At 44.7% G+C, this 25,883-nt stretch overlaps 1 protein-coding gene across 4 annotated transcripts; it reads left to right on the top strand.

Moving 5' to 3' along the window:
* The first annotated feature begins 957 nt into the window (after window positions 1-957).
* On the top strand, window positions 958-24,472 carry LOC147605442 (uncharacterized). 4 transcript variants are annotated; one of them, XM_086793524.1, is made up of 7 exons: window positions 958-1,095; window positions 22,557-22,698; window positions 22,827-22,889; window positions 23,022-23,069; window positions 23,215-23,274; window positions 23,564-23,624; window positions 24,107-24,466. In XM_086793524.1, the coding sequence occupies exons 2-7, from the start codon at window positions 22,579-22,581 to the stop codon at window positions 24,175-24,177; spliced, it is 423 nt and encodes a 140-aa protein (XP_086649650.1). In that variant the 5' UTR covers window positions 958-1,095; window positions 22,557-22,578; the 3' UTR covers window positions 24,178-24,466. The 4 variants fall into 4 exon arrangements, with proteins under 4 accessions (XP_086649650.1, XP_086649651.1, XP_086649648.1 ...); XM_086793525.1 differs by lacking the exon at window positions 24,107-24,466 and adding an exon at window positions 23,716-24,001; XM_086793522.1 differs by having other exon boundaries at window positions 963-1,095; window positions 22,567-22,698; window positions 24,107-24,472.
* Window positions 24,473-25,883: the final 1,411 nt, after the last annotated feature.

The following is a 25,883-nucleotide window of genomic DNA, read 5'->3' as shown; positions in this document are numbered from 1 at the left end:
CAATCATTAAACTATCCAAGGTCAATGTCTAACGACCAATCAATCATTAAACTATCCAAGGTCTATGCCTAACCACCAAACACTCATTAGACTTCCTACGTCTATGCCTAACCACCAATCAATCATTATACCATCAACGTGTTTTTTGACATCCAATTTCCCAAAAGGATTAACCAACAATAGGGTGCTGAAAACTATCCCATACATACGTGCTCCTAGAGGAGATGATATATGTGTGCAATGTGGTCAGCATTTTTACGAATGAGGCCCTTGGGGATAATCTGCTATACATAATTCTTAGGATGGTAACATGACATTGATCACACATGGCACTTGGTACAAAATAGCCATGAATGTGCCATGTTGAGGGGGGAGGGCAAGGGGAGAACATTTAGGTACCAATATTCTTGTCCAATTTAACCAATGAGGGGGCCAATGCCAGAATTATGGTCTACTCACCAGACGTTATTAAGGAAACAAACTTAGACTACTTTGGCTCTTATAAATGTGAGAGTGCAACGAAATGCCCATGTGATGTGACTGGCTTGGGGTTAAGGGTGGCTTCAAAAGGAGTTCTTGCCCTCGTTCGTATCAGATGAGCGAGGCTGTGTTTGAGAGTAGGGTGGCCACAACCTAGAACTTGATAGGGGGTGGGTCTGAATAGGTGTTCTCTGTGTGAAGCCACCATAATATTGGGAAGCATGAAAGGTGGAAACACACACACACACACACACACACACACACATTCGCATGCGTATGTATACATATATTACAATATGGATGTATATATATTACAATATAATAATATATACAATATAGTAATATATATACATGTATGTGTGTGTATACACACACAAAAAAAAGGTGAGGTGGCTTCACAAGACCATGCCCATGCCCATGCCCATGCCTGTGTGTGGCATTGACATGAAAGCGAAGGGGCCTTTTACACTTTGGACACTTCATACTGGGATGCCACGGTCAAAGGCATGGGCTGCCCACGCGCTCTTTTTATCGACACACACAAATATTTACATATTTGCCTGCAACATCGCTGAGGCTCTAACAATTCCGATCTCTTTCTTGCTCTTACAGTTGGTGAGTTCTTTGATCTGCCTCTCATTGGCATTTTTTCTTTTGCTTTGGCACTTCAATTTCAGTTCTCTCCCCTTCCCACCCCCAGGTGCCCCATACGGATATATACATGTAAAATTTGGGTTTTCTATTCTCTGCTTGTAAAATGAAGTGGGTCTGAATTTCGAGGTTTGGAAATTGGGTTTCTAGCCCTTTGCCTTTTCAATGAATTGGGCCCTTGTCTCTTTGTAATTGGGGTGTTTTGACTGTAACGCTTGCAAAAGTGGGTTTGTCTGTTTAAGCTGAAGCTCGGTCTTTTTGACAATGGGCCTCTAAAAAAAGTCCAAGGGCTTTTAGAAGTGGGGTGGTTTTTGGTTCCTCAAGGGGGCTGGGGGGGGGGTGTGGGGTGATTTGATGAATTTTTTCAAGGGCTTTTAGAAATGGGGTGGTTGTTGGCTCCTCACTGGGTATTTTGAGTTTTCTTTAGTGTTAATTTCTTAATGGGGGCCCTTTTTGAGGGCTAATGGAGAACTTCCTCCTTTAGAAAAGACTGTGCTTCATATGGAGATGCATTGCAGGTGTCCTCTGGTATTTTGAGGCGATGTAGTAGCATGATCATGTCAAATCTGGCCCCTCTTGTTTTTGTCATTTGAGCTGTTAAAATACTTTACATGTCTCCTTGTTCGATATGAAGCTTTGGTAGATCTGCCCTTCATCCAGAGGTTTTGATGTATAGTCATGATTGAGATCATACATTTGGAACATATGGTCAGAAAAATTGGTGGGCATGAGAATAAGGAATGCCTTGCTGGTTGTGCAAACTTGTATGTATGCCTGTGCATGTGTCTGCGCCCCCCTCCCTGTAAGGCCTATATGCCTAAAGTGCAAGTGAATACCAGAGTAATAGAGATCAAGGTTGTGTCTCCCGCCTTGTATTTGAGGGGTTAAGGGGTCAAAGTCTCAACATGGAGATCTTGGACTTGCTGTAGCTGGGCGTGAAGATTTAGAGAATTCATCTTTATACAGTTACCTAAAGCTCTGTCACGTCTTAGAGCAAGTGCTTTATGTACAATACTGTCAAAGTGGGATGAGGCTGAGAGCTTAAGAATGCCAAAGAATAAAGGGTTTTAGAGACAACCCAAGTCCACCTGCACGTATCTCTGAGGATGAAGGCTAGATGGAGATGATCTGTCTGCTGATTTTGCTGGTGAGAGGCTGAACAGGCAGAGGCTCAAGCTCAACGACAATCTGTTGGAGAAAGGGGGGCTGCTTTCTGCTTTCTGGTTGTGCTGCCTCATGGCATGCATTTTTTCTCAAAAATAATATTTAAGGCTGAAAATCAATGCTTTGCCTGCCCTATTTACACCTGTGCCCAGCCTGCGTGCCCATGGTTGCCTTGCCTGGAGAGTTGACCTGCCTGCCTGGGGCCACTCTGCCTGAACATTTTAAAATGTGCTGTAGAGCTTCAGGATGGGCATTCAACAAGAGAATGGATAAACTCAAGCCCTCTCTGATTGAAGGCAAAGGAGGCCTTGATGTTTCTGACTCTTCTTTTCTAAAGCTTACACTTCACCCTTGCCTTGTCAACGTGAGAATTTGCAAGTGTATCTTTTGATGACAATACCGGATCAAGCACCTCTTAATGACGTGATTGTAGCTGATGAGAATCCTTCTGGTCAAGCGTTGGTTGAGGAACCTCTTTTCTCTCCTAGTGTACATTGTGCTCTGATGTGTTGGGTAGGTCCCAACAGACTTCCATGCGTGAGCCTTCGTCTAGGGATATGTCAGGCTAGTTGCCAACAGGGTACCTTTGGGTAGGTCGCATCAGACTTCCATGCGTGAGCCTTAGTCTAGGGATATGTCAGGTTAGTTGCCAACAGGGTACGCTTGGGTAGGTCACAGACTTCCATGCATGGATCCTGCAGAGTTTTGTAACCCACCTGCAGTTGAGGTGTGTATATATATTTGGTACCTTATCAAGCCAAGTGCTAGGCGGTGACATTAAGGTAGACAAGTCAAGCAACATGTCTCTTGCCTGAGAAGGGGTTGACCGCAGTGTGGGCAGCACACAAGAGGCTTTGGACAAGTTTTGGGCAGCATAAGCATGTGTAGACGAGCTTGGCCAAGGGGCCAAGGGTTGGGCACCTTTTTAGCCCTCTTTGAACACTTTAAGTGACTTTTATGACACTCTGTAGGGCTTGCAAAAGATTGGCCAAAGATTTTCCTATAAATAGGCTCCTTCACTCCCCATCCTCACGCAGGTGACTCCCAAATTAAGGGGGCAAGTAACCAGGCATTATGTAGGGGCATCTAGGAGCATCAAGGACCAAAACATCAGGACTCCATTTCAGCAAAGCACGAAGGCAAAGGTCTTGTTACATATAGTTGCAAGACAATGGGTATTCTCAAGATTATTCTGGCAAAGAATGGTTTGGAGTAACTATTGGTGAGTCTACATACTAGAGGCTAGAGTCATGAAGGAAGGAAGGAGACATCAAAAGATCGAGGTCAAGCATCTAAATTGTATATATCTTCTATAATAGAAGCAAATACGTGGCCCTTAAGTGGGCTTTGAGATCCAATTTGGTGTTTGTTTTTCTATCTACTCTTTCTTGTCTCAAGTTAATCAACCAAATAAAGCCCATAAACAATGCCAGGCATTTAAACTAAATGCTACTAATGCATACCTATTTGTAGGGCTGATGCTACATGCACTATCTGATAAATGTTGCACTGATGATCATGCAGTGTGTCATTGTGTATCCCCGTGTAGGGTGCACGTGACAGTGGGTGATCTACCTGGGAGTAGCCATACCCAAGGAAATGGATATTGGTGATTTTTCTGGTCTCGCTGATGAGGACGGCCTGGAGCAAATCCCGGATTTGTCCACGCGCAGGGTGACTCGCTACAATCTTGCAGACCAACGAAGAGGCTGCGAGAGAAGATACCATTGAAGCTAAAAGTTGGAGGTCTACCTCTGAAAAAGGGCAAGGAACGGCGGCCTCGGTCGGGGATGATGGAGTAGCTGCCATTGAGTCCTCCTGTAGGGTGAGGACTAGAAGCGCCTACTCTTGCCAATGAAGAACAACCTGGGAGAAAATCACCTGCATGAAGAGAAGAAGGGGGGCGAAAATCAGGAGGAAGAAATGACGTCTTGGTTGCTTATTAGGTAGGCGTCGGCGGACATCAAGGTTGGGAAAGTAGCGTGGGCATCCCATAGGGCAGTTTTGGACTAATTTTGGGCAACCTAAGCGTGTGCAGACCAGCCTATTCAAGGGGCGAAGGGTTGGGCACCTTTTTAGCCCAATTTGAACATGTTGAATGACTTTTATGACACTTTTAAAATTTGCTGTCACTAGATTGGAGATTATTTGAACTATAGTTGCACTATGCATGAGCATGTTGCTTGGCATATGCTTTGCATGCGTGAAATTGTTTTTCAGTGTGGACGTTGCATGGATTTGATGCTTGTGAATGTCTTCGAGGCTGGGGATGCTCGGGAACCTTGTGGACATGTGTGCATAAATGTGCTTGGGTGTGACATAGTATATTTGTCACATGCACAGGTGTGGACATACTCTACCCTCTATTTTAGCTAGGATTAGGAGCCTTTTTTAGGCATTGACCAGCTATTTTATGGGATTTTTGGTGTTTTGCTGTCCAAGGACCTGGTCGATAGCAGTTAGGTGGGTGTAGGGTCAGTTTCATGAATAGCAAGGGTCACTTCAGTCATTAGGCATGTGATCCCTCACTCATAGCTCGGCAGGTCATAGGCATAGGAGATTCTTTTGGAGGCCATGATTGGGTAGGATCCATGTACATCTTGATACATATGTACAGAAAACACTGTTTCAACAACATTTCTCTGAACTAGTGCAGATTTGGAAAACACACAGTGCAAAGGTGCCTCTTTTTGGTCCAAACAAGAAAGCGTAGCCAAGTGGTCGTTCTTTTTTTTCCCTTTTTTCAGAAAGGAGACTTCTATTAAATTTGAATTTTTTTTACAAAATGGAGATTTCACACCAAGCAAGGTGGAGATCTCAACCAATCAGGAGCCCTGTGTTGCCAATAGGGTCCCGAATGAGAGGATGTGAAAAAGATACCAATGTCCCACTCTCTCATAAACTGGCCGTGCTTCCTCTCCGCAGCCCTCGAAGATCCCTGGATTGTGGCCCAAGTAGCCATAATGGTGTGAATAATATCACTCCAAATCCTGCAAAGACACTGAGAAACAAGAACGGGAGTACCCTCAATGGCCTCAGTGCATCTAGCCTTCCAGATATTCCAGGCTGAGATGCTAGCAATAATCTCCCAAGAACTGTCTAACCTCTGTGCCGGAGGGACAAAGTGTGAAAGTGGCAAATCCTGAAGACAACACTGTCGAGCAACTCCTTGCCTAACCATAATGGCCAAGCTCCTGTCAGTTCCCTCGAATCTCAGCTGAGGCCCAGCCTGTGTCAACCAAATGATAGAACCAAAAGAAATGATAGCATCCCTCTTAATCCTGCCAAAGAAGTGTGCAATCACAGACCAAACCTTCTGTGCTTCCCTGCATTCCCATAAACAATGGTAAACTGACTCCAAAACTCCTGCACATCTAGGACATGTTGGGCAAGCACCAGTAATAGACCTCCACTGATTGGTGGCCAGACCACCATGAAGGGAAACCCAGATAAAGGAGGAAATCTGCGGCTTCCTGTAAAAATGCCACAATCTTTACCAAAATACCCTCTGAATGTCAATCGAAATGCCGTAAGACTCCCAATGGGGTCTAAGAGTAGGGACACTCTGAATGTGTCCCAAGATAAGACGTCTGGCATTCCGCATCGTATAACTGAAAAAAGGCATGCTTTTCAAAGGGTTACAACCATCCTTCCACTCCCACTCACCGGGGTCCCAATGCAAATGTCTGATAGGGCAGCCACCGTACAATCAAAGGCTAACACTCTCTGTGATCATCCTTGGGGGGGGGGGGGTGCGGGGGGGCTCAATAAGGTCCTGCACATCACATCTCTCCAGCTGCCATCCATCTTGTACAGAAAAAAAGACCGGTATATCATCCTCCCTAGGCAAGGAGATACCCATAACTTGAAGAGGAACACCTGTCCCAGAGAAAACCCCAAACCAATGATGACGACCTTCCAAAAAAGATCCAATAATCCAGTGGTTGGGAGTGGCTGCATCAATCTGTGCAATCCTCCGGCTAGAGCCTCTCAAATGCTGTGTGAAATCCAATCTTTGCATCTCGGTGAGGCTTTGAAACCTCTTCCAAGCCAGCAATGTGGGGCATAGGGTCTCCCAGTCAGCCCAAAGAATATACGTAGCTGCCATGCTCATCTAAGATCAAATCATTCCACAGAATGGGCTGCCGGTTAGCTTCCTCCACTGAATGCGGGGGGATGTGTACCAAAAAACTCCTCAGGCAGTCCCAGGCCCGTAGGAGGGACCTAACCAGGGGGGACGAAGGGGAGCAGTGAACTGCATCCGAAAAAATAAAGCGTGAGTTGAGAGTCCAGTCACCTCCGCAAACAGGGACACACTTGGTGATCTGTTGCATGAGAAAGTCCTTCCACAGCTTAGTGCCTGGAAGAAAGCCCCTAACAACAAGCTTACAGAGCAAAGCCTTACATTGCACCTTAGGGTCAATGATATTCAATCCCCCTTCTTGCTTAGGCCTGATAATGGTTTCCCAAGCAACTTTGGCCCTAGTGTGAACATTTCCATCAAGCCTTGACCAAAGAAAGTTCTGAATAAGGCGACGAAGCTCGCCAATGCAGCCCTTATGAAAAATCCAGCACAAAGCAATAAACCAAGTCGTGGCTAGCAAAACTTGGTACCACCAAAGCTCTAGAGGCCAAGTCGAGCTTCCTCCTACTCCAGTGATGAAGTTTGCTTTTAATGCTTAAGAGCACTGGAGCAAATTGTTGTGTAGGGGAGATGTCAACGCCCACCTGACAACCAAGGTATCTGGCAGAGCATCCTCTCTCAATCCAAGTAAAACCAACATTTGTACCTGAAACTCGCGGCGGGTGCCCGGGGGACTAGGGCCTTTGACACACTTGTTGATACCATCAATGCATATTAAAACATTTAAACATAAAAGCTGGACAAAACATCCACAAATGCTGAAAATGAAGCTTACACCACATAGTGGCCGGAATGGGCCGACCCCCCCCCCCCCCCCCCCTTGGAGTATTTTATTACCCAAGGAGAATAATATCATGTACAAGCTTTGAGGGCCTTACTCTCCCCACAGGAGATGCCGGATTATCCATATACAAATGCCATAACACAGCCCAACACGAGGCAACCAAGCCGGAACATAGGCTGTAGAAATGCCGAGCCAACAACATAATCCATATACCTCCGTGTGGGTACTGATTCTTCCCCAAAAACCACGGGTCTTCATGCAATAGAGCTAGTACAGCAAGTACAACTCTCCATTCAGCCGGTATAGCAGGTACAGTGGCTGGTACAGCTGGTACGGTGGCTGGTACAACAGGTACAAATGCTGGTACAGCAGGTATAGTGACTGGTACAGCAGGTACAGTGGCTGGTACAGCAGGTACAGCAGCTGGTACAGCTGGTACAATGGGTGGTACAGCAGGTACAGCAGTCGGTACAGCCGGTACAAGGGCTGGTACAACAAGTACAATGGCTAGAAATCATAATAAATGATTAAACACCCTTGCCTTCAGTATTTCTTCGCGATGGAAGCCTCCAAAACAGACCCCAATAGTCGGTATTCTTCATGGGCAGCCTTCAAGAGAGAGAGAAAGAGAGTAGCCATCATTAGGGCAGCCTGTAACAGTGGTAGAGGCTAGTGTGCAGCAAGAGAGCCTCTATTAATGAAGAGAGAGGGCTCCAATTTATAGATTTGGACCTCCCATGAGCTAAAATGGCAAGAGAAGGCTACAATGACAAGTGAAGAGCCACACAATAGCTGAAGTGACAAGTGTGAGGCCACTTGTCTCACTTTGATCCACTTTCTAACAAGGGTCAGGCCACTTGTCTCACTTTGGTCCACTTTCTTGCCACATGTCCCAATCTAAGAGATGGGTCCTTCCATAAACTTTATCTCTAAAAATATCCCAACTGGTAGACATTCTGTCATAGGCACTTTGCCAACTCTTGGTATCTGCTCAATTCCAGATGTAATGACGTGAACAGAATTTCCATCGGAGTCAGACCAAAAATAGCAACTCTCCTAAATTTTAGGAGTGTGGTCCTTTGTATTCTAGGATAATCCTCCATTCCCAAAGCTTGTACTTTCCAAATATTTAGACATCCTGGAGTTCACCAGACCCCTTTCATACTGGGAAATGTCTAGGCTGGTGACATCCTCCCCAGCTTCTTAAAAGTTGTCCGCAACTTTAAGCTTGAAGCCATATATGCAAGATATAATCATGTCTCATTAAGTGGGCGAGACGAGACAGTCTCAAAAATCCAATATAACTGAAGAATCCATGTCCCAAAGAAATGGATGAGACTAAATAAGTCTCCATAATACCAATATCAAAATCATGTCCCAAAATAAATGGGTGAGAATTCCATGGAAGATATGCTAGACATAGGCACAAGAGCCAATTGTGTCTCAATCACCAATATCAATGAGATAATCATATGCCAATGAAAATCACCAACCAGGTGCTAAGACACTTAAATAAGTGCCATGCACAAGAAACTAGTGCCTCGCACAAAAACATGTGCTATGTACACAAACTGGTGCCATTTAAGAGCACAAACCATGGTGACAGAAAAGCTGATTCTCCATAGTTCTAGCAATTCTTTCTCCCAATCCCAACAGTTCCCATGTTCTCCCACACAATCCCAACTCTGATCAATAAGCATGGTGTGGAAACAATGAAACACTCACTCCACAATCGCAACATGAATCCACGTGTATAGTGGAGTGTTCATTGAATTGCCCTCTCACAATCCCAACATGAATCCACATGCATGGTGAGATGAACAATGAACCTCTTGGCCTCTGTATGGGGAGAGTGTGATTCCAATAAGTCCAGATATCATAATTATGTCCCAAGTAAATGGGCGAGACAAATCAGTTCCATAAGTCCATATATCATAATCCAAGCTCAAAGCACACAAACATGTGCTAATCCACATGACCCTTGGCGTACACATAAGTCCCTTGCCAACCAGGTATCATGTCCACTTTACCACTTGCACTCCGTGTTGGTACTCTGACCACACACCTTGGATGAGAGGTGGGCTCAAGTAACAAGATAAAACAATCACTCGCAGGCATAAATAGCCTGGTGTTCCATAAGCATTTCTGCTGCACATAGTTTATAGGCATTTCGGCCACCAACTCACTCTACCCTCTTAAGTGCCCATGTTTCCTTCCATCTGCTCTCTATTGTTCCACCCACACATGGTAGAAACAATCTTCAAGAGAGCACGTAGGACAAGAGAACACTACACACGGCATGTTGTGCTCGACACTACCCTCTGAAGTGACCATGTTCCCTTCCATCTGCTCTCTATTGTTCCACCCACACATGGTAGAAACAATCTTCAAGAGAGCATGTAGGACAAGAGAACACTACACAAGGTATGTGAACCATGAGTTGCATAAGTCCAATGCATCCCAAATAAAGGGAGCCATAAAGAATAATCCATAAACCTGAGGATAGATCCAAATCCTTAGAAAAGAAGTCCAGGAATCCATAGACCTGTATACCGTAACTCTTACCACATACTCCGTGCTAACCACACACCTTGGAGTAGAGGTGGACTTTATCCATAAAAGCATCATATCCATGAGATATCCAAATATTTCTTCTCTATAAATTGGGACAGATTCGTCCATAGAAATTGCTTGTGAAGCCCAATATCTATATAAATCTCGTCCAAGAAAGAAATCTCCATAGATATAATCCATCCCAATAAAGGGAGCCATAAACAATGTTTCCTTGAAACCATCTTAAGGCAAACAACCCCACCTTTCTCCTTGCATGGCTATACAAGGGTTAGTGAACATCAAAAACACTTCACAGTAAATAACAAAAGCACCAACTTTGCAAACTCAAAGTATACTTAGCTTTTCTTTGCCAGGTTGGTCATGAAGCCAAAAGAAATATCTCGTCACCATATCCTTAAGATATCCTGAGATATATCTCCATATAGCTTGCCTGTAAGCTTGATAATATAATCCACAATATCCATAAGGAAAGAGTGCTAAACGTGTGCACATAAAGCCAACTCCATACTTCGAAGATAAATTTTGTGAATTCATAAATCCTTAGACCAAGTTGTCTATTGCTCATGCTCTTGCTTCATAGGCTCTGAAGTGGCTGGCCATGCTTAATAGCAATGATGGTAAGTGTGGTCCCCGCTTGAGATCTTTTCTCTTCCTTATTGATAGAAGGAAGCCTCCACTTCCAAGAAAGCCTATGCTCTGATACCAATGAAACTCGTGGCGGGTGCCTGGGGGACTAGGGCCTTTGACACACTTGTTGACACCATCAATGCATATTAAAACATTTAAACATAAAAGCTGGACAAAACATCCACAAATGCTGAAAATGAAGCTTGCCCGTGTGACACCACATAGAGGTCGGAACCCCCCCCCCCCCTTGGAGTATTTTATTACCCAAGGAGAATAATATCATGTACAAGCTTTGAGGGCCTTACTCTCTCCACAAGGGATGCCGGATTATCCATATACAAATGCCATAACACAGCCCAACACGAGGCAACCAAGCCGTAACATAGGCTGTAGAAATGCCGAGCCAACAACATAATCCATATACCTCCGTGTGGGTACTGATTCTTTCCCAAAAACCACGGGTCTTCATGCAATAGAGCTAGTACAGCAAGTACAACTCTCCATTCAGCCGGTATAGTAGGTACAGTGGTTGGTACAGCTAGTACGGTGGTTGGTACAGCAGGTACAATAGGTACAAATGTTGGTACAGCATGTACAGTGACTAGTACAGCAGGTATAGTGGCTGGTACAATAGGTACAGTGGCTGGTACAGGAGGTACAGAAGCTGGTACAACCGGTACAATGGGTGGTACAGCAAGTACAGAAGCTGGTACAGTCGGTACAAGGGCTGGTACAACAAGTACAATGGCTAGAAATCATAATAAATGATTAAACACCCTTGCCTTCAGTATTTCTTCGCGATGGAAGCCTCCAAAACAGTCCCCAACAGTCGATATTCTTCATGGGCAGCCTTTAAGAGAGAGAAAGAGAGTAGCCATCATTAGGGCAGCCTGTAACAGTGGTAGAGGCTAGTGTGTAGCAAGAGAGCCTCTATTAATGAAGAGAGAGGGCTCCAATTTATAGATTTGGGCCTCCCATGAGCTAAAATGGCAAGAGAAGGCTACAATGACAAGTGGAGAGCCACACAATAGTTGAAGTGACAAGTGTGAGGCCACTTGTCTCACTTTGATCCACTTTATAGATTTGGGCCTCCCATGAGCTAAAATGGCAAGAGAAGGCTACAATGACAAGTGGAGAGCCACACAATAGTTGAAGTGACAAGTGTGAGGCCACTTGTCTCACTTTGATCCACTTTCTAACAAGGGTCAGGCCACTTGTCTCACTTTGGTCCACTTTCTTGCCACATGTCCCAATCTAAGAGATGGGTCCTTCCATAAACTTATCTCTAAAAATATCCCAATTGGTAGACATTCTGTCATAGGCACTTTGCCAACTCTTGGTATCTGCTCAATTCCAGATGTAATGACGTGAACAGAATTTCCATCGGAGTCAGACCAAAAATAGCAACTCTCCTAAATTTTAGGAGTGTGGTCCTTTGTATTCTAGGATAATCCCTCATTCCCAAAGCTTGTACTTTCCAAATATTTAGACATCCTGGAGTCCACCAGACCCCTTTCATACTGGGAAATGTCCAGGCTGGTGACAGTACCCCAATCTGCAAGAGGAGAATCACTGATCCACAAACCAACTGATTTATGCCAATTGATAGAAGCTCTTGTTGCCAAACAAAAGGCCTCCAAGGCTGTCCGGAAAGCACATAAACAAGCATGTGAAACCTCAAGGAACAACGCCGTATCATTTGCTAACTCAGAGTCCAAAAACTCTTCCTCCGTGCTGCATAAAGGCAGCCTGAGACCCACAACACCAGGGGCAGCCCAAAGAAACCTGCTCATAGCCTCAACTACAATGAGGTACAATAAAGGGGCGAGGGGACAGCCCAGCCTCACTGAATGGGAAATCTGAAAAGGCTCGCTACGCCCCCCCACAAGCTAAAACAGTGCTGTGAGCCTCCCTGTATAGGCAGGACACCCCTCTGATCTAGTTTTGGGAAAACCCCATATGTGCCATAGTGCCCTCCAAAAATTCCCAATCCACTCTATCATAAGCTTTTTCAAAATCAAGCAAAAGAATGGCAAGAGGCTGTTGACTAGACTTTGCCCACTCGACAGCTTCCCAGAAAGAAAAAATGTTATCAAATATACTCCTTCCTTGGAGGAACCTATTCTGTGTATCATGGATAGTCCTTTGGAGAATCTGCTGCAACCTTATACTCTAGGCTTTAGCTAAGATCTTACATGCAGATCCAAGGAGAGTGATGGGCCTCTCCATTGCTTGATGTCAGTCTTGTCCCCACTCTTGGGGATAAGGTGTCCGTGAGGTATGGCAGCATCATACCCAACAGCCACATTTCCTGAAGGGCAACAGTGATAGCATCTCCAATATGATCCCAAAAAAGAATAAAGAAGGTTGGAGAAAGACCATCATCCCCTGGGCATGAACTAGTGGAAAGAGCATGTAGTGCGTGAAGGAATTCATCCTTCGAGAAAGGGGCATCCAGGGAAGAACACATAGCATGTGTAATGAGCCTGGGCATGCACTCCCAAACTTTGTGCCATGCCACATCTCTCGGAGGAGAGGGCACCTCTGCAGTCAGCAGAGACCGATAAAAATCTGAAGCAATACCCCTTACCTTATCAGGCTCAATCTGAACCTCACCCTGTGAATCCTGCAAATACCTCACAGAATCCCTGCTATGGGAAGGCCTGTGCGCTGAAAAAAACTCTTTGTTGCATCTGCCACCCATTTGAGTCCAAAAAGCCTTGTTCACATGAAACGTGAACTCAGCCCTCTTGTCCATGGCCAACTGCAGCTCTGCTCTAACTGTGGTCAAGAGGTCTGTAATCCAAGACGCATGAGGATGCTTTTCATGTTCCCTCTGAAGAGCAGCAATCCTACGCCTAATAGTTCTCTCCTTGTCGAGAGCCTCCTTCTTCTTGGACAAGGCAACGCTATGATAATGATGGCTGGTCCTCTAAAGAGCCAGCGCAATATTATGACGAGGATCAGGACCATTACAAGATCTCCATATCTCTGTGATCTCAAGGGAGATGTCAGCATCTAGATAAAGAGAGTCAGGGATACGGACACGGGAGAGGCCGAGCGAGCCCCAGGCTCCCTAAGACACAAAACAACGGGGCAATGATCGGATTTGGTGGTGCCAGGCATAATAGCAATGGTGCCTCCTCTGTCCAGGGACCAATCATCCACATAAAATCTATCCAGACGTGCAAAGATGCTCTCATCCCCGTCCTTGCGGTTATGCCAAGAGAAAGATAAGGAATTTGGCCTTCTCTGGGAGTCATCCTCAGTCCAGCAATCCCTGCCAAAAAAAAAGAGCGTGAACCTCTCCCATGAGGTTCGCTCCAAAGGGTGTAAACCCCCTTCGTGTCACCCTTCTTGTTAGAAGGTTGCTCAACCATATTGAAGTCTCATCCCACTATCCAATGATCAACCTGGGGAATGACATTTGTAATGGTGTCCCAAAAGGCTACCCTTTCACCTCTCACGTTAGGTGATAGATATTCAAGATTCCCAATTTCTAACCCGCATGCATGATCAAGATCCACTGCGCTCTAGGAGGGATGATAACACCGTGCCCAATAACATGAGGCATAACAGATGCTGCCATTGAAATGCAAACACCCTCTCTAGTCCCAACAGCCGAGGACCAGAAGGTGTGGCCAGAAAGCATCTTACTAGTTTTGCCACACTGAGATCTATCCAATTTGTGTTCCTGCAATAAAAGTATATCCATAGACCCTCCTGTAACAGCAGGGTGAAGCTGGTCCTTCAGAAGGTGCTTCCTACCATGGGTGGGAAGCCCTCCAAGGCCCTGAACATTCCATGATACGATTCTCATGGAAGAGAAGAGGATTTGACCCCCGATCTAAGAAGACGATGGGCAGCCTGAGGACGCCTCTCATAATGCTGGAGGACGGGATAATCCACGGGGCAAAGTCCACTGACATGCCCTTGTTCGAGGCCCTGCACATAGTACCTGCATATGTACGAGAAACCTGTGCGCCTTGCGGGGCATCAAGGGCAATGGCATCATGCTAAAAATCTTGTAATATACGATCCCCACTGTGCTGGACATCCTGTATATCGCCCCCTCCAAGTAGAGAGGACTCAACAAAATCATCCTGATCTGATATATCATCTCCTTGCAAAGATGCATGAGCTGATACATCCCTCTGCGCCCAGAAACATCATCTATCTGAGGTACAAGATCTGAGGAGGTCTTCCCATCAATCGCACCAGGGGGGCGGGTGTGAGAGACAGCTCGCCACACTTGGCGGACTGTAGGACGAGAAGGATCCAAGGGAGGTGGCGCCTGAGAAGCACGCTTGTGAGGCCTCCTGCGACCCCGAGCCCAAGGGCAATCTTGAGCAAAGTGACCCTGTTGGTGACAAACCCGGCACTGATCGGGTTTATCTGCAATCTCCATACGTTGCTTCAACGGACCACTAGGGCCTGGAAGCAAAACATAGTCCTCAAAGAGCTCACAGTCACGGGCAAAACCATGACCCCGGCGACAGCATCCGCCGAGGTTGTGACCACCTGAGTAGAAGATGTGGGCAAAGCGTGGAGGGGGGGCACTTGAAGAACCAGCCCAAAGGCGGACCCGATGGCCTCTAGAATAGGCCAATATGTGCGAGGAAGACCTGGGAATCTGAGAGTAATCGGGAAACGGTTCCGGTCTTCCTCAACAGGGTCAAAATAGCTGCAGTACGGAAGAAAAAAAACTTCCTCGGGCCCAATGGCAAAGGGCTGCCCTTCAAAACCTATGAGGTTGCGTCCTCAGAATCAAAATCCACTTGGAGGAAACCTCTTCCAAGCAACCTGACATCTCGAAAGTGTGGAGCGAGGTCGGAAGGCAGAGCCACCAGGACCCAATCCTGAGCCTGGAGATGGGAAGGGTGAGATCCAAAGATTCTGGCAATGAGGGTCGTTTGTGAGTCTTTCTCGATTTTGGCGAAGAGGACCGTGAGCTCGGCTTCGGAAAACACCTGGCCAAGGGAGGATGATTAGCCATGATGCTAATCGAAGAAGAAGGCCGACTTGAACCCGGATGAGGAGCAATCCGAACCAAGGGGAAGAGGCAGGCAAGGAGGCGGAGGAAAGGAAGGGAGGGTGGAAAATGGAAAAGCAAAAAAAACGGGAAGCAAGGGGAGGGGAGCCTTTCATCTTTCCTTCCATGAATTATGATCTCACCTTTGATGTGTATATCTTTATCTTAACCTAGGGAGAGAGCACTTAGTAAGAAGTAATGGTTAACACCCTTCACTAACTTAGGTGTGCGTTCCCCGGCAGCGGCGCCATTGTTTGGGACATCATAGCATAGCGGAGGCTACACTCCAACCCACACACTTTGTCAATCCGTGAATGCAACCCGGTTAGCGCATAGAGGCTATCCCGAATGGGAGAAGATTAGTTAACCACACACTAATGACTTCTAGTCCTACTCAATCCTTCTTCAACACATTCACATGGGGGGTGCCTGGACAGAGTTAATGATGTGTGGACATCCCTAGGTGTGAAGGGGGGAACTAGAACATTAAAATTTTAATGTTTTATTGAAGGTTGCCCCTAGGCCTTAGTGGCCCCTAGGGAACTTTAATATTTATTAAAGTTGGGGCCCTAGGATTATTATGGGGAGGGGGCAACTCCACTTTTGGAGTGCATACCTCTCTCTCTACTCTCTCTCTCTTCTTTTTGGAAAACGTGGAGCATACGTGCTGTTCGGAAGCGTGGAAAGCAAGAGGGAAGAAGTCGACTGCTGATTAGTGTGCTGTGGCTGATTTTCTGTGTGTTGGAACAGGCCGTACAGCATCCGTACAGTCCTGTACGACAGCAGGAACTGCTGCAGGCAAAGGCGGCGGCTGTGGAACAGGTATAGATTGCAACAGGTGGCTGCAGCTGCAGAATTCAGGCAGTACAGGCTGGTACGACTGCAAGTACAGTCCTGTACTTCTGCAGGTACACTGTACGGTCAGGGCAGGTGCGGGACAGGTGCTGGACAGACCTGGTACAGGCGGCGTTGACTGACTGGACAGCAGGTACAGTCGGGTACAGCTGGGAGCAGGCGCACCAGTATCCTCAGGCGACAGCAGAACTGGCCGTACAGTTCTGTACGGACAGATTCTGACACGTGTGCAGAGGCAGTACGGACTGGTTCTGTGCAGCTTCTATGGTCTGAACAGTCAGGTTCAGAATTGAAGTGGATGCAGAGAGGAAGGTACAGACAAGTACACTCACACGTGTGAAGCAGGATTGTTGAAGCAAGTGTCTGCGAGTACAGAGTGGTACCGTTACTTCCTCCGGTGCAGATCCACGAGCTGATTTTGGTAAGGTCTGCATCTGTTCATCTATCTCTCTTTCTATTGCTTTATGTCTGTTGCAGATTTGAGCTATCTGGCCCCTTGTGAGAGGAGGGGTATGGCAGATTGAAAAGGGTGGAGACAGAGGTTGAACAGTGAATGTATGTATGAGCTGAGATGTTGAATCATGTGCTTGAGATATGCCAGATGTATGCTCATGGCTGCCCTGCTTAGTGGTCTTGGCTGATCAGAGGGAGGCACAGTGTGTTGCTTTGAGACACAGATCTGTGTGCGTGAATCCTCTGTGCTAAGAGGTATTGTGGGCCGTCAGATTGGACATACAGGTGTAATCTCTTGGCTGATTTTGTTGTACTCAGCCTTTCATACTTTTGAAATTGAATAAAGAAATACCGCAAGGGGCGCCAAGCTTTGGGGCCAACAGGTGTCGCTTTGTTTTCAGATTTGGGCACTCTAGCTCCAATCTTCTTTGTTTTCACATCTAGACTACAAGTGGACGGGTGACTGCTAGTCCACCGCACTTTGGTTTCTACCAGAGGCCGGTTTCAAGGTTCCGTCGCCGGGACCAATCATCAACTTTCCAAAGGGGGTGAGCTCGTGGTTGCCTCGAAGAAAGCCATCGCTGAAAAATTCAGCAACATGTCTGATACAGAGGATGAGTCCTTCTATCATGAAGAAGAAGAGCAAGAGACCTCTCCTGAGAGAGATGTATCTGAGGATATTCATGCAGGAGAACAGGCTGCAGATGCTGAGCAATATGAGGATGTAACACAGCCAGAAGATGTACTTGGTAAAGAGGATGATGATGCTCGGTTTAAAGATCGTTTGGCTGGTGTTATGGATGTATTTATGCAGCTCACTCAGAGTGAGAGGTTTGCTGAATTTATGAGATCCCTTACAGAGCCCGAAAAGAAGAAGAAGGTTCGTTCTAAGAATCTTCCTCAGGGTCATAGTGGTGCCATCCCACAGGATCCATCTTTTGGTCAGTTTCCGAACATGCAGCATGCTTATGGAGCAAACTCACAGAGTTCCTTCTTTGGACAGCCATCTATTCCTCAGCAGAATATGCATCCAGGTTATTTTGGTGGTGGCTCGGTGTTCCAATCCATGACTGGGGGTTACCCTCAGGGAGGCATGGGTATGCCAGGGCCTTTTGGAGCTAATTTTCAGCCTGGTATGCAGGGGAATATGTATGGTGGTATGCAATCCGGTATGCAAGGAAATATGTTTGGAGGCATGCAACCTGGAATGCAAGGCAATATGTATGGTGGCATGCAGCCAGGTATGCATAATGGAATGTTTGGAAACATGGCTGGAATGTATGGTATGCCAGGTGTGGGAATGGGTAATGTTGACCCTATGATGGGCATGAATGTTGGGGGCAGCAATCTTGCGAAGCCACTTCCATATGATAATCTAACGCCTATGGGTAAGGCGAAAGATTATAAGGAAGGGGGAGCTGCAGTGAAGTTTGATACATTCAGTGGAGCCAAAGATAAACTGAAAGCACTTACCTTTTTACAGCAGTTTGATGCTACTTTTTCTGGTGGGAATTACACAGAGTCCTCTAAGGTGAGGAAAGCTGCCACTTTTCTCAAGGGCAATGCTTTGCAGTGGTGGTCTACTCTTCTTTTGCAGGGCATAGCACCCACCACTTGGGTACAATTTAAACAGGTTTTCTCTTCCGTATGGCTCACATCTACATTTGAGGTGGATGTTATGACCGCATGGCACAAATTGGATGCTTCAAAGTGTGAGAATTTGGAGGATTATAACAAGAAGTTTTGGGAAGCTTTACTCCCAGTGACTTCTTACCGTGCAGTGCCTTTGTCTGAGCAGGTAGAGAAGTATTGTTGTGGGCTGCCCAAAGAGGTGCGAGATTATTGTATCAAGACAAGAGTAACGAACATGTCACAGATGATTGAAAATGCTATGACAGCTAATGCGTTACTCACTGGAGGATCATCTGGGTTTAAAGGAAGTAAGAACTTGAGCAAGAAAGCTGAAAAATCTGGGCATGCTTCTCGTGATGCTAAAGGGTCTTCAGAGACGAAGTATAAGAAGTTGCCAATGCCCAAGAGAACTTCTGAGGAAAGACAGGCTTTGAGAGATGCTCGTAAATGTTTTTACTGTACTGAAGAGGGACACGTGTCATTTAATTGTCCCAAGAGGAAGTCCCAAAAGGACTCTGACAATAAAGGAGAGCCCAAGTCAAAGAAACCAAAACCTTCTGCAGGGTTAGTTCCTGATCTTGTGGGGGAACAGCCAGGTGGTGAAGAGACAGAGTTGTGCAGGGCATGGGGCAAAGTGAGAGATCAGAATGCCTTGATATTCTTTGACACAGGTGCTAGAGCCAACTTCATTTCACCAGATTTGGCTGGCCGATTGGGGATTCGTGCAGAGGAGATGGGGCCGTTACATGAGGCTAATATGGCTTGTCCAAGGTATGCAGAACCCGTTACTCCTATCATTGGGAAGCTTCGGCTTCATTTGCAGGGTTATGTGGACAGCGAAGAGTTCTTTATCATGCCACTTGATGGTTGTGATGTTTTGTTGGGGATGCCATGGTGCCACAGAGTACATGCGGTGGTGGACACATATAATAGGAAAATCACTCTGACTCATAGAGGGAAAGAACATGTACTGGATGTAAAACTCAAAGGGGAATCTGTTCCTATTGTATCCGCTTCGGCGATTTCATTAGTAATGAAAAAGCATCTTTCCGCGTACTTGATTTATGTAAAGGATGCACAAGATGATGAGTCTAAGTCTAATTTGTCTATGTTACATAAGGACAGGACTGATTTCTTATGTGGGTTTCAAGATTGTTTTTCCGAGTCATTGCCAGGAGAACTTCCTCCTGAGAGGCCAGAAGATCATGCCATTGATCTAATTCCTGGTAGTACTCCACCGAATAGACCGCCGTACTGTGTTAGTGCAGCCCAACAGGAAGAGATTATGAGTCAGGTGCAGGAGCTTTTGAATAAAGGGTTGATACAGCCTAGCTCATCACCCTTTTTGCTCACCTGTACTCTTGGTGCAAAAGAAGGATGGTTCTTGGCGCATGTGTATTGATTATAGGGCGCTGAACAAGAATACCATTAAGAATCGATTCCCCATACCGAGGATCGATGACATTTTGGATCGCTTACAGGGCTCCACAGTCTTTAGTCGCATTGACTTGAAAAGTGGGTATCATCAGATACGAATTAGACCCGAGGATGTGCATAAGACAGCATTCTGAACCACGTTTGGATTGTATGAGTTTTTGGTTATGCCCTTTGGTTTGACAAATGCACCTGCCACATTTAACAGAATGATGGACAGGATTTTCAGGCCTCATAGAGCGTTTGTGGGCACTTTCTTTGATGATATGATTGTGCATTCACAAACGGAGGAAGAGCATAGAAGGCATTTGGCCATTGTGTTTGCAGAACTCAGAAACAATAGGCTGGTTGTTAATGGCAAGAAGAGTGAATTTTTCTTGCAAGAGATACATTTCTTGGGGCATATTGTGTCTGAGCATGGAGTCCGTATGGATCCAGCAAAGGTGGAAGCAATTCTTAATTGGCCAGATTTGAGGACCGTGCATGATGTACACAGCTTTCTAGATTGTGTTCCTATTACAGGCGGGTACATACGGTACTTTGCTGAAATTGCTTCGCCTCTTCATGCCTTGACAAAGAAGGCAACTCCGTTTAGATGGGCTGATCGGGAAATTACAGCATTCAAAAAGCTCAAAGAAAAGCTTACTTCGGATCCAGTATTGGTATTACCGGACCTCCGAAAGGCTTTTATTGTCCAGTGTGATGCATGCGGAAGTAGCATTGGTGCAGTTCTCATGCAAGAGGGACATGTGATAGCTTATGAGAGTAGAATATTGCAAGATGCCGAGAAGCATTTACAGGTTTATGAGAAAGAGATGTTGGCTGTAATTCACGCTCTTTCTACATGGAAACACTACTTGCTTGGGGCTGATTTCACTGTGCAGACAGATCATCAGACCTTGCGTTATTTCCTCACACAGACTAAGCTTTCAGAGAAGCATATGCGTTGGGCAAACTTTTTGTCTATGTTTCACTTCCAGATTGTGAATGTGGAAGGCAAAAAAAATGTAGTGGCAGATGCTTTGTCACGCAAGCCACAGGTCTCTGCAGTTTCACTTGCTTATCATCATGAGCTTGATGAAATGAAAGAGCAGTATGCCCATGATGAGGATTTTGAAAGGTTGTATGACCAGATGTCTGAGGGTCAGCGGCATGAGCACTATACTCTCAGAGATGGGTTTTTATTGATGCATGGCAGGCTGTGTGTTACCAGGCCATTGCGACTCAAGGTTATGATTGAAAGTCATGCTCCACCGTATGCAGGTCATAGAGGTATTGACGCCACGGTAAAAGCAGTGGAGACTTTCTTTTATTGGCCAACCTTGAGAAGAGATGTTGATGCCTTTGTGTGGCAATGCATCGTATGTCAGAAGGTAAAGTGTGACCGTCAAAAGACACCAGGGTTATTACAGCCTTTACCTATTCCAGATAGACCTTGGGAGAGCATTGCCATGGATTTTATATTTGATCTTCCACGGATACAAACGGGCAATGATGGCATTTGGACTATCATATGCAGGTTCAGTAAGCAGGCTCATTTCATTCCCGTGTGTAAGACGATCAAAGTGGATCATATGGTGAAGTTGTTCATGGCGAACATCTTCAAGTATCATGGCTTGCCTACGTCTATCATTAGTGACCGTGATCCACGGATGAGGAGTTTGTTTTGGAGAGGATTGTACATGGGAGTTGGATAAGTGCAATGAATATGATTATTGGTTTTAGCCCTAATTAGTGTGCCATAGCTAAACTTATCTTAATATTAGCTTAATTAAGTAAATTTCTCAATCATGAATTTCATCACTTGCTGTAGCTTGTAAGGTAGTTTCAGGGCTCAAAGGATTTGTCTTGCAAATGAAGTGATTAGAAGAAGATTAGCATTCTAATAAAGGTTTCATTCAGGCAGTTAGGATTAGTTAGCTTCACTAAGATTTAGGTTTCTCCTTATCTTGTCCTTCAACCTGCCGGAGAGAGGAGGTCTAGTTCATGAGAGAGAAGATTTCTCCTTATCTTGTCCTTTAACTTGCCAGAGAGAGGTGGTCTAGCTCATTATACTAAGAGAGATTCTCCGCCTCAATAGTATTCTCTGGAGGGTTTTTGTGCGGAAAATTAGGAGCAACCTAATCTTTGCAAATCTTACGGATTCATTAGACAGTTTCAAAGTAAGATTGTCACAATTTGTGACTAATGTCCTTTAATCTCTCTAAACTAACTGATTATTAGTGAAAGGGTGAAGCAAGGTGTATCTGTCTGAATCACAAGTGAATGTTAGAGAAATGGATAGCAGTCAAAGATTTAGGTATGCACATCCTCATACATTCCGGCACCAATGTCAATTTTACTCGTTTTGGCTTAAATATTATATTTTACAAGTTCTAAGGCTGACCATTAATGTTTTGCCCACCCTGTTCACACCTATGGCCAGGCCTGCCTGCTTGTGGGTGCCTGACGTGGACACTGTCTCGCCTGCCTTTGCCTGGGGAAATGTGTCTGTGATAGAGGCTGCCTGTCAGCTGTATGCCTGCAAATTACCTGATTTGAATCATGTGAGATAGGTTTGTCACATTTGCCTGCATGTGGTACCAGAACCTCTTTTTGATTTTTGATTTTTTTTGGGTGTCAAGAGTGTGCATGAAGGCTGAAGCCCATTTATTCTTTGTCAATGTTTACTGCCATCATATAATTTTGTTGTTTTCAAAACTTTTTACCCTTGGCATCTTCTGTAGCAACGTGTAGGAAAAACCAGGCATGGCTGACACAGAGGAGACCAAGGTCGTTTCTGCAGAAGATCCTGTTGAGCAACCTGTGCCTTCTCCTGAGCAACCCATGCCCTCTCCTGAGCAACCCATGCCTTCTCCAGAGGAAGAGGTAGCTTTATATTAAGAGCTCACTGAGCAGGTTGTATGTGGGGTATTGATACCTTGATTTTTCAGATGTCTAGAGCTCCCGGCAGTTCACTAAGACTTCACTGACTGCAGTTTTTGAATTATTTGCAGCAAGCTGCGGTTAAGAAGAAATACGGTGGCATCATGCCGAAAAAGCCGCCACTGATCTCTAAAGTAAGACACAAAAGGCTGTACTGTCTATATGTGTGAAGGTTTTCCAAGAAAGGAGGCTGTGTTATACAAATCTACAGCATATCCAATTACATGCTTTCTCACTTTTATGCTGAACTTGTTTGAGGTGCCCAGGATCACGAGCGAGCTTATTTTGACTCTGCAGACTGGGCTCTAGGAAAGGTGGGCTCTTGGGCTTTTTAGATTTTTTTTCACAAAAAGTAGAGGCAGCATTTGCATGCAAGCTATATAAAGACCTTGCTGGCTTTGAAAAGCGGTGGGAACTTGTGCATCTTATGTGGGATGTTTCTTTGCTTTTGAGAAACAGGGAGAGCAACCTGGTCAGAAGCCAAAGACTTTGGTAGAGGTGCTTCGGCCAAAACTCCAGGTTCTCATGATGTCGTGATTGTGACTTAACGGTCTCTTTACACTTCATTACCTTCTTCATTATTGCTTAAAAATGGAAAGACACATACGAAAGGTCACAATGCAAGCAGCAGTGACATGAAAAGGCACAATTTGCATTCATGGGTCATACCTCTTCCAAGAGGCATGACTCAACTGCAAATGTTCACTCTCTATTGAAGAGAGGACCTGTTCACTCTCTATTAAAGAGGGGACCTAGCATGAATACAAACTGCCTTCTTCTCATACTTTGATTGTGGGCTTGTATGCAGCCTACACCCCATCAACCTCTTCCCACAAGGCGAGCTTCATATGAAACCTCCGAAAGTGAAGGTATGCATCAATCACATTGGTATATGCTTCACATAATTAACCACGCCCCTCTTTGAAGTTCTCATCAGTTAGTTTCTATGTACTCCTGTAGACGAAGCCGTGACTACTACTGAAGAAGCCTCGTGATGGTGGTGTAAAAACATTACTGGAGCTTTTCATGTCCTAATTTGTCCTCAAAAAGGGTCGTGGGCCATTTCTAGTTCAATAAGAAACGTGCTTCATCTGTATTGGGGCTTTATGCATAGGATGAGTTGTAAATAGTATTCGGATATCTGGATTTAGAGCAATCAAATATGGCTCTTGCCCCACTTTCAACTTCTGGTGAAGTTGGCCATTGATCTCTTTTTAAATGACATATCAAAACTTATCTTTGCTTAGTTTCTGGGTATTTATAGTATGACTAGCACCTAACAATGTTTGGGTCTCAACTGCATGGCTTCATTGTTGACTAATGGTTTTATACGACTTAAATGATTATGCAGTGGTCAAAACTTCTCTATTAGTGTGGAAAAATGCAGGAAAGGAAGACATTGTGGTGGTGATTTTACCATAGAGAGCACGTATGTGTTTATGCTGTGCGCTTGTGCCAATGATTAATGGCAAAAACCATCGGGTTTTCAAATGTCGGTGGATGCTAATCAAAGTTCTAGTACACCATTTAATGTGTGATTGATTGGGTGTGAAAATCTTGTTGCACAAGTCTCTGATGTGTGCACCATCTTGATATGAATCAGATAACAAAGAAAGTGGATATTATTATGCATATTATGCATCTTGATATGAATCAGATAATGACAAACATTGCATTGCATCACTCTAAATACCAAGCAGCTTTGTTTTTGTGGCATCAGCTATTAATTCTTTCTATTGAAAGCAGTGCAATTTATCCATTCTTTAGTGCTAGCCTTTATTGTGGCTAAGTTTGTCCTTCACCTCTAGAGAAGTGATAGAAACACAGCTTGATGGTTTATCTATGAAGATTTGTCTGCTAAGGTGATATATCTTTATGCATGTACTTGCACCTACTCTTGGGTGTTGATCGTGTGAATGGGCTTATCAGGTAATCTGTCTTTTATGATGAATTGATGATTCAAAGCTTTGTGAGTAGACTCTCGTGGAGCCTAGATTTTTATTTTTATTTTTTATTTTTTGGTTAAAGTTTCAAAAATAACCTGAACTTTACACTGGTATTTATACTATGAGAATTGAAGAAATCACTTTGTGCATGGTGAGGGTTGTAGAATGGTTGGTTTGATTTTCACAATACCTTGTTCATAATTTTACATGTGAAATTGAAAGGTATTGCCAAAATAGAAATCCCAAAAAATGTGCCATCAAATGGATTGTTTTTATCATAAAGTTTACATAATGTGTTTTTGTGAGCATGCATGCATAGTCTTGTAGTTGAGCTACCTTAACACATCAAGAAATTAGGCGTAACGTTTATAGGTAAACTTGACAAAGAATGATTAATGATAGTAGTTAAGAGCAATTCCATTACTATGTACTCTGCATTGTTGTGCTCTCTATAAGCTATCCAAATAGAGGCATTTATTGCCTTGCTAGTGCCATGTTGACAAATTTAGACATAGACATTTGAAACTTACAAGTCATCATTAATAAGAAGGTTTTTGGACATATTTCCTCTTACAATCATCATTAATAAGAAGGTTTTGGCACTTTGACATCCATGTGACCACATAACATTACATCCTAATGCTACCTTGCTAGCAAAGCTCTATTGATGGCCTACCAGGCTAGCTTTTTGACTTGCAACCTTGCTCATTAAAATCTAATTTTCTTAAGAGTTATTTTCATGCATTTTTTGGGGGAATTTGGTAGGGTTTTACTTAGCTTGGGTGTTTTAATGTGTTGTTTTGGTGGCATTTTGGAAGGGTTTGTGAGAAGGATCAGGTAGAGCAAGTGCAAATACCATGCCAATGGATATTGGGAGAGCGTAATGCAAGTAGGTCATCTTACTTTTTTGCTTTGTTTTGGTCAATAGGAATCTACAACTAGCAATTTATCTTAGTTTTTAGTTTGTTTCTTTGCTTCCCCCCCCCCCCCCCCCCCCCCCCCCCCCCTTTTTCTTAGAAAAGAGACTTCTATCAAGATAGATAAAATCATACAAAAGGAGATCTCAAACCAAAAGGTAGGGAGATCTCAACCAATCTCAATTGGGGGCACTATGGTGCCATAAAAGCCCTGTAGGGAGTGGAGGAGAAGAAAGTACCATGGTTCCACTCTCATAAATTTGAT

This window comes from Cibotium barometz, chromosome 59 (genome assembly GCF_041138505.1).
Source record: "Cibotium barometz isolate CiBa-2024 chromosome 59, ASM4113850v1, whole genome shotgun sequence".
Taxonomy (NCBI): domain Eukaryota; kingdom Viridiplantae; phylum Streptophyta; class Polypodiopsida; order Cyatheales; family Cibotiaceae; genus Cibotium; species Cibotium barometz.
The sequence above is the reverse complement of the archived record's forward strand: the minus strand, read 5'-3'. Positions and strand labels throughout refer to the sequence as shown.